This window comes from Monopterus albus, unplaced genomic scaffold, assembly GCF_001952655.1.
Source record: "Monopterus albus unplaced genomic scaffold, M_albus_1.0 scaffold137.1, whole genome shotgun sequence".
In the NCBI taxonomy this organism is placed as follows: Eukaryota; Metazoa; Chordata; class Actinopteri; order Synbranchiformes; family Synbranchidae; genus Monopterus; species Monopterus albus.
In genome coordinates this window covers 548,744-558,454 of record NW_018128017.1, presented here as the reverse complement: position 1 = coordinate 558,454, position 9,711 = coordinate 548,744, and the positions used below count along the sequence as shown (strand labels likewise).

Below are 9,711 nucleotides of genomic sequence, written 5' to 3'. Positions count from 1 at the left end.
TAAATTGCACTGGTTAAAGTCGCCTGCAGCAATAAATACAGTATCTGGGTGCGCTGCCTCTAGTGCGCTGATGACATCATAGAGTTTGCTGAGAGCTGCAGAGGGATTAGCTCTTGGTCTAACATACACAGCAGCCAGAAACACAGCACTATGCTCTCTTGCTAGATAGTAGGGCCGGCATTTCAGCAATAAAAACTGTACGTCTGGCGAACAGTGCTTATAAACAGTCTGTACATCTCCACACCATGAGTTATTAATAAACACACACACAATCATAACTCCAATTGACTCATGGCCTTTATTTATTTAAATCATCTCAGAGCATCTTTTCTGGATTATGGAATCAGGGGACATTTAGACAGATTTTAGCGAATTCATCAAATGTGTAAAAGATCAGGGTACAACAGAGTTTGGAATAGTGAATGGGATTTGTTCCCTCCATCCCCAGGGGAAATGACACCCTTACTCGTGCAGTACAAACAGCAAACACTGGTTTGTTTTAACTAAGATCTTTGTCTAGTTTTATTGGCCCAAACTGAACCACAGAGGGGGCAGATCAGAAAACGCTTCGTGAATTGTTTGCATAACGGTCGTATGAGTTGTTTTGCAAGACACTAACAAACCCTTGGTTGTTTGGGGTCAGATATCTTTAAACATGCACATTACTGAAGTGATAATATAAGTTGGAACAAAGTGCCAATATCAGCTGTGTCAGTATAGGTGAAATGTATTACTGATCTCATTTAACTGCCTGGAACCATTCGACAGTAAACGATGTAGTAACATGTAGTATAATTTATAACATTTTATAACACTGATACATGTGTTTGTGTGTGTACCTGGGTTTGCTCCCATCGTGGGGACCAAAACATGTTTACAGACTCTGTGGGGACTCAGCCTTTAAGCTTATGGTTGGGATAAGTCTCCAAGAAATGAAAGTCAGTGTAACATTCCAATGAGGAATGAAAACAAAGTGTGTGCGCATGCACTTGTTGTCCAGTGTTATTTATTATGCTTTCTGCAAACAATCTTTATTTACTTATTTATATGCAAATCACTGCTGTAAGATTCGGTCTTTACAATTATAATCAAACCGGTGATTGGATATGTGCTCTATGTAGGGACATAGTAGGCAAAACGCACATAAATCACTGTGAAACCATAGTGTGTGAAACATTTTCACACAGTCCATTCATAGGGCAAGCAGCAAACTGCCAGATGGCCAGTGAAGGCTTTTAATCACAGGAGGCAGGCCTAGAGAGCTCTGACGGCAGATCAGGGAAGACTGAGCCCGAGAGAGAAGCACGTCTTATTCAAACAGGATTCTTGACCTTGTTCATCTACAGTCAAGGAAAATCTTTTTCATACACATGTATATGCAGGATTGTGATATTTTTTGATGCCTGAGAACACCTGAGGGGGAATAGGCCGCTGCCTTTGTGACACAGCCTACAGAGTAATTATGGAGAGTGTTAGCAAGCGAGATGATGCATTTGCACTCAGCATGAGCTCTTATTTTCTTTCCAATTGCTGATTTAATTTTATTCTTTATACAATAGGGGACAAAGGCTCAAAAATGCAAAAATGCTGTCATGTTAGCATGACTGCCTGTCAAGGTTTGTTACTTATTTTTATCAAACAATCCCAAGTGGTGCAACTAAGTCAGTGTCCCTGGGTTCAACCATTAGTTAACACAGAAATTAGCTCCTTGTGTTCCGTGGTGTAGCTAAGTGCCTCTGGCAGATCTAAGCAAGCATGATGTTTGGTTAGCCAACTGACATATGACCATTTAGCTGCACACTGTCTCTTGTATGTCAACATTTTCCAAATCCCTACAATGGAGGCGATGAGTGAAAAGTAGCATGCTGAATCCTCAGGAGGGTCACAATGAGATTATATTTATTTCAAATAATAAAAAGCAAACACACACACACACACACACACACACACACACACACACACACACACAAACTATTAAAATAAACAGAAATATTTTAACAAATTCCCCCCCTAAAGAAGTATATACTGTCCATAAATATTACATTCATAAAGAGGGAAGTATACACGTATATGGTCCTACCCCTTTTCTATACCCACCTACTGTATTACAGCATCTTTCAACCTCAATATTTCATCTTATTTACAAATAATTTGTACACATACAACTACATCCTGTCAGGATTCACTCAGGAATTGGACCAAACATGCAGACCCGGACTAGGGTGAGGTTTAGAAAGTCTTCATTACACAATAATGGTACAAAGAACCGAGGTGTAGCTATGGTGCCGGGAGCACTCAGGTGAGTCAGACAGGCAGGGGAGACTTAGGTGGAGCTGCGGGGCTAGGAGCACGCAAGTGAGTCGAGCAGGCAGGAGAGTGGAGCTGGGGACAAGGCAGGCGTGCCCAGGCAGAGGTAAGGAACCCAAGTGAGTAGTGGTTGCAGCGCACAAGGTGGTTGGATCGGTGATGAAGTGAACACGTAAGCTGAAGGAGAGGTACAGGAGCTAGCCAGGCAGCGGTGTGAAGCACAAGAGAGTATAGTCACAGATCGAGGGTGGACTTACTCGGCGTCGAGGAGCAGGTAAACTGAGTGCAGAGGTTTCAGGTGAGGTGCTGGCTGTCGTCAGAAGGAGAGAACTTCAGGAGCAAAAATGTTACTTGGGCCAACTGGAGGTGACGAGAGCAACTAAGCAAACTAGTGAAGTGCTGTGAACTGAGTAATCATCAGGAGTATCATTAATGGACCAGTGAGTGACTGAGGAAAAGGAGGTGGTGTATATGACCAGAGACCGGGGAATGATTAGCAACAGGTGAAATCAATGAATGCTGACTGGGAACCGTAGTAAAGCTGGGGCAGGAGAGGTGGAGCGGAGCAGGAAAGAAAATCAAAATAAAAGCATGAAAACAGGAAGTGAAACCAAATCATAACCCATCCATTTGTGATAACAAAGGTCTAGGAATAAAATTAACAGAATTTCGTTTTATCCTGCACCGTTATTTTAAGAGTATGTGTCTGTCAACCAGTCAAATTCAAACGGGGCCATGACCTTTGACCTTTGACTGCTAAAATATAATCAGTTCTAATCAGCTATCGCCTGCATGGAGGCATAAAAATACAAATATCTTTATTGACATTAATCTTTGAAAATTATATTTTAAGTAACCTTCAAGAGGGTTTTGCTTCTTTAATTTGACCTGATGCCAACAGGAGCACATTTAGTCATTTTATTGTTATGGAAGCTGTAGAACTGTTGTAAAACAAAATCTCAATTGACAACTGATTGTGTGTAACATCAAGCAAAACACAACATAATGGTAATGAAATATAATATTCATTCATTTTCTACCGCTTGGTCCCAGCAAGTGGGCGAAGGCGGGGTAAACCCTGGACAGGTCGCCAATCCATTGCAGGGCTAACACATAGACGAACAATCACACACACGCACATGCACTCCTATGGGCAGTTTTAGAGACACCAATCAACCTAAGCTGCATGTCTTTGGACTGTGGGAGGAAGCCGGAGTACCCGGAGAGAACCCATGCAAGCACGGGAAGAACATGCAAACTCCACACAGAAAGGTCCCGAAAATGAAATTGCAAACTGGATTTTTACATTTGAATTTAAATCACGAGCGATGATCACTTCTGGTTAGAGTGAAATGCTTATATTATTTTTTCCCAAGTCCCAGGGTAAGAAATCTGCCAAACAGCAGAGGACACACCTGCTCTGGGTTCTATCCAAGACTGCAATGTGTGAACACCAGCTGATTTGCTCTACTTACGTTTCTGTCGTTAGGTTCTGTATTCACCCCATCGATGTCTCCCTGTAACAGTCACACACATACACACATAAATCCACATGAATAATGCATTTAATATTATCCAAAATTATGAGCTACCATTTGTAAAAAAGAAAAACCTGACAGTCATTCTAGTCACACATAGTATTGTTTTACATAAAATAATGGAGGAGCAGATGCTTGTTGATTTTCATATTAGAAAGTCAATGAGTTGCAATAATTGGCCATGAAGTGTGATGGTGATACTCACATCATGCAGAGGATAAGCAGAAGTGTAGACACCACTGGCTAGCAGACTGGTGATCCCTGTAAGGAGGTACAGTCAGCAGGATTATAATCCAGGAGCGCACACACACACACACAAACAGACACACGACAGCAGCAATGTTCAGCTCATCAGAAGAGCTCTGGAGGAAAATTCACCCACACAGTTAAAGCCAGAACTGACTGATGTTAGGTTTCCTATTTCAGGTTTGACCATGGTGGCTGAATTACACAAAGCATAGAGTAACATATATACGGTGACACTCCATCATGGATAAGGGTGTAGTGGTTCTAAAACTGAATCCAAAACCATGGTACAAATGTCCACAGCACTGGGTCGCGGTTCCATCTCGTGTTAATACTGTAGCTAATAGCTAACTGTGTGGTGGTGAGCAGATGGTGCTGTCCAGGCAGCGTGGCCTCATCTCACTCACGTCTGTCTCCTGCCACTGTACAGTCAGCGCAGACCTGCTCTGTCCACCTGCTTACCCTTCATGTGTTTGTATCACCATTATACACTGAGTTGACTAAGCAACCGTGGACTGTTGCTGACTTACTTTTTATAAATAACAATTTTTAAAGTAAAGTAAAGTAAAGATGTGGCTAAAAACGCAGAGAAAAGAAAATCCAAATGTCTCAAACACAGAGGGGAACACTTGTTATGTCACTCAGTTTGAGACTGGAGCTACTTTGTTTTTGTAGACTGACATTGAGCTGTTTCATCATCACATGTAAAGTATATACCCTGGGCATTAGAAACACCAGTAGGTGGACAACATCGAGCAGAGTAGCTCAGAACAGCTGGGCCTGTCTGGCCTACATTTTAAAGGCAGTGGAGTGAATAAATTATTACCAAAATATTAAAACGTGGATAACATTTAAACATGTACTATATGTCCACCTTTAAAAAACATTAGGACACACATAAGGCATGATGCAAAAAAGGAGTGCATGCAGGGCAAGTGGCATCAGTGCTGATTTGCAGGCAATGCATCTCAGTGACTGAGTGTGATGACTGGTGAAGCTCCTGCACCTGATCAGAAGAGCAAATGTTTGCACTTCAACAAAGATACACACACATTCTAGTAGCTCACACTCTGAAGTGTTGCTAACAGCTATTCATTGGCTGTATTTTTATGTTATACACCTCTTCTGTAAATGCTTTTACTGTGCAGCAAACTGGTCAATAAAAATCTAATTGTCTTCGCTCTATCAATATGCCTTTCTTCATTTCCCTTCTATCCTAAATTCCTTTTGCATTTTCTGCCTCCAAACCAAAACAAACCTGAACCTTTTGTTTTTGGTTTGTAATTTTTTTCAACTGACAATTATATAGTACTCAGGACAGTGCTGGATCAGCAGGATCTGCATAATCCTCCCCATTTAGCTTTCATTTTCACTGAACACATGACAGAAGATGCAGGCGGACGGCAAAAGTCTGACACTGTAGTTGAGCTAAAGGAAAGGTGATGGGGTCAATAGGCTTTGTTCTCACAGGAACATCAATCTGTACAGATTATTTTCTGTTTGAGTAAAGAGTCAGGAGGAACTCAAATTTTAGGATTCTTTTGAGCTAATCCAGCAATGTCGGTCAAAGGAGGGCAAATATACAAATAGAGACAATCCTACACACTCTAGTAATAGTTACAGTACATACTCTAATCAAGAAATGGCCCATAATAATTTCATTTCTGATCTATCCTGTGTATTGGAGAAATAGACAGAGGTCTTACCCATGGAGTATTTTGCTCTGGTGCATCTTGTCCTCTTCAGCACCTGATAGACCTGATGATGCAAGCATTACAAAGTGCTGTTTAACCAAGGCAGGTCTCCTGGCAGCCAATGGGGAGCACAGGGTGTCAGGTCTTTGTTAGAATGGCATATTGTGTATACAGTACAGGGGGGCTTTACAGTCATACATCCAATGTGTCAGGCACATAACGTCACTGTGCTGAATTACACACACAAACTCGGGGGTCACTGACCAAACATTCATTGACTTACTATTGAACTCCTGGTCTTGCTGTCAAAGAACTTATCCCTGTCAGACAGATCAAATCTGACAACAAAGAGCAAAAAAATCAGTCAGCCCTGTTTCCTGCTAATAATAATCATAATCTGTTAATCTGCAATAGCAATTTACATTAGTGGCAACATTTTCTGCCATTCTGGACATGAACTACAATATGTAGAGTGATGTTCACACTGTATAGTGGGGGGGGGGAGGAACAAACAGATCCAGGTTGTGTCCCGGCTCACAGTTCAGTTTGTAAAGACTGAACACGACTCTGCCCCAGCATCAGTCACGGGGATGTTAGTCAGTTTCTACACTTAACCTTGACTAAACAGCCTCCAGTTGAGGCCTACTGACACCTGCACACTGTGACACTGCCACACACACCATGAAATCAGTGACCTCTGTCTAAACTCTGACTTCTCGTTATGACTTTAACTGTCATTCTTCACTACTATTGTTTTCTCAGTGTTTGGCCTGCATATTAACTTTTGACACGTCAGCAGTGGTACCCTGCTGCTGCTGCTGCCTGATTAACTTGGATTTTAGTTTAGCTTCCAACCTAGTATTGCTTACTAGTTTCACAGTTAACAGTGTCTTAGCGAGACGCATCAGTAAATTAGAGAAGCTTCTCTCTGCTAATATAGTGTCAGTGTTACAAGCTCTCCTGGTAGCTAAGTGTCCTGTGAACAGTCCTGTGAACAGTCTAAGAGTCTACAGGTAAACAGTGTTGTATTCTGTTCAGGTTATCACGTCCTTTAGGGCAAATTTGTAATTTGTACTTTTTTGACTTTACTGGGTGTAATACGCAGATATAGAAGATATAAGCATTTAAAATGATGATCTAGAACATTTTATTGATATGTTCAGTATGAATATACTGGTAGATATGTTGATATGAATGTAAACCAAGTGGCTTTGCTGTATGTTTTCCCCTGTTTTGGTACTACATGGTTACTGTGGTGTAATGAGGGGAGAAAGGTTGTGTGTGCATGCATTACCATAATACTAAACAGTTTTATTAACAATTAACTTTTTATTGACACTGATTTGATAACATAATTATAAGATGAAGGTCTGACTGTAACCCTTTTAACCATTCAGTACCAAAACACAGCTGCTAGTCCTGTAGCAAGTCAAATCCTCCTTCAAGATCTGATGTGCTTTGAAAGCCACTATATACTATAATCTATAACTAGTGTTTTTATCTGAAGGAACTGGCCTGGACTTTTTTCAAACTGATGAAGGTGAAGTGATGGAGAAGATGTGGAGGGAGAGCTCCTGCTAGCTCTTAGTCAGAGCTGTAAATATAGCTGCCCACTGCCCACTCGCTCCTCCATACAGCTCAGGAGGTGGACGTTTAAGACATTTCTCTCTGATCGCTGCCTTTTAAAGTGATTTTGCTTGTTGGGACTGAAGAGAAAGCATCACTGAAGTCATGATTCTGTCCTTAGTTACTCAAATGACTCAGTCTAAATGCTTTATTTAGCAACTTTTTGTGATTTAGGCTACCTGTCTTTGTTTCTCTGAGGTAGAGAAAAGCGAAGGATGAGGTCCAACAGGAGAGTGTCACACTTTAGACTTTTGTGTCACACTCTAGTCAGATAGATTGACTGGTTTGTTGGAAATGTTTTAGTCCACTTTACAGCTCAGTGGGTGTTACTTCTCCAAGCTGCTTCATTAATGCAAACCCCAGAGTGAGTAAAGCTGCCTATTCCAAATCCACTTCAGAAATAAACAACATGAGATATGAAGGCTTATGCTGTGATGTAAGGACACCATCAAAAAATTAAACAATTCAGTTATTCAAAGTAATGCAAGCAAAGGGCAGGTAATGGGGAATAGCAAGGGCTGAAGTCAGCGGGCACATACGGTAGGTGTCAGTAACAGGCAGGCAAAAGGCAAAGCCAAAGAGATAAGGATGGAAAGCTATGGGTGAGATAACACCAGTGTACAGTATAATTTTACAACAGCGATATGACCATATGTTGTTGCCCTCACACTTGGCTGTGAAGCCATTTGGACTTATACAGCTACAGTGACCACCTCAGCAGATCTGACAAAGCTCTCAACCCTCATCAACATGACGTAGTCATTCCTGGCAGAGTATATTTTCATTCACAAAAACCTTTAGACCAATTAGAAATCACATTAGTCCAGACCTGTTTCAACTGTGTAAGTAGGGCTGAACAATTTGGGAAAATAAGCTAATTGCATTTTTTAAAGAGTTATTTAGCTACAGGCTAGAGTGTGAGGTTAGAATTCCAACTGTACAGCAGTAAACGCAGGCAGAGTTTCCTTCATTCATTCACTCATTCATTCATACACTTCTGCAGATCTGAGCTCATCACAGACTTTGAGTAGCGTATCAAAATTTCTGATAAAACTGAAGCTGTACAACATCACCCTGCCAAATAAACTCAGGCCAATTTCCTTCTGACTCCCTCTTATGCTGTAGACTAAAACTTAACTGGTGTTTGTATTGGACTCACTGGGAGCCGTGGTCCTGAATCCTCTGTCTACACAGTTACTGCAGCTAAATGCACTGAACTATTTGAAGCATTTAATATTTTGTAACTTCCTTTCTCTGTTGTGCCTTTGTTTGTTTAAACTGTTTTTCAGGTGCAGTGAGTCAACAACAGTTACTGCTCCCTCAGTGTTTAATGATAATAATGGTATGAATGGTAACTGAATGGTGGGCTCAACAGTTAGTGGAAGGAGACGACGGTGAGGGCAACAGCTGGTGTACTGTGTCGCTCCACATGTGTAAAGATGACAGAGCATTTGTAATGCGTCACAGCAGTCATCATGAAACAGATCCTTAAAGGTAAATATCAAAGGATTAACATATAGGACTAACATACACAGCTAATTTACTTTACTGTTTATTTTTTACTGTTTACCTTGGTTCTGAAATACAATTGTTTTCTGGTCAAAAAGATCTTCATTTTATACATAAATAACATTATCCTACCTACACCTGTCTGTAGGACTGAAATCAGAACTAAGCAAAGCATTTTTTCACTGATATTTTCTAAAGCATATTTATTTCTAGATCTGTTTTGTTGTAATCCACACAGCACACCTGCTGTCAACCACCTAGACCAGATAACCAGATTAAGTCTATGATGACCATAACCCTGTGTAGACACCCAGTCATGTGACAACGTCAGCAGTGCAATTAGTGCATTAGGGGTCAGAGTCCAATTCTGTGTTCATGTTCACACTGTTTCTGAATTGTGGAATCTCCTTGGCATGCTGATTCTACTGCATGCATTGTAAATGACTGAGAGGAGATGCACAGAGTTACACAGGAGAAATATTCAGTTTGACCTATTTTTATAATTGAAAGCAGAAAGTTTTTACTCACAAATGCTGATTCTCTCTGGAGAAAGGGTGACATAGAGATTTGACGCTTTGTGGTCGATTGGTGTCTACTTTTGGGTGAAGAGGAGCTGTGACTTTGTGAATGAATACTCGGATCTGCTCAACCACATTACTGCCTTGTTTCACTTCATAAACCTGCAGTGGAGGAAAAAGAATGTTAAGCGGGAAACGAGAGGCCCTTGCATGTAGTTTATTGAAAGATGTGTCTTTGTGCCGACACCCAATACTTCTGAATAGCACTGTACC

General features: G+C 41.0%; 1 protein-coding gene across 3 annotated transcripts in view; it reads right to left on the bottom strand.

Annotated features, from left to right (window-relative positions):
- The window catches only part of ano1a (anoctamin 1, calcium activated chloride channel a), an 88,073-nt gene that overhangs the window by 26,193 nt on the left and 52,169 nt on the right, over window positions 1–9,711 (bottom strand). For all 3 annotated transcript variants that reach the window (XM_020613713.1, XM_020613711.1, XM_020613712.1), the window contains exons 5-9: window positions 9,449–9,600; window positions 6,069–6,123; window positions 5,798–5,849; window positions 4,051–4,106; window positions 3,783–3,824 (exon numbers count right to left, since the gene is read on the bottom strand). In XM_020613713.1, coding sequence (XP_020469369.1) covers window positions 3,783–3,824; window positions 4,051–4,106; window positions 5,798–5,849; window positions 6,069–6,123; window positions 9,449–9,600 — 357 coding nt within the window. The remainder of the gene's footprint in view (window positions 1–3,782; window positions 3,825–4,050; window positions 4,107–5,797; window positions 5,850–6,068; window positions 6,124–9,448; window positions 9,601–9,711) is intronic.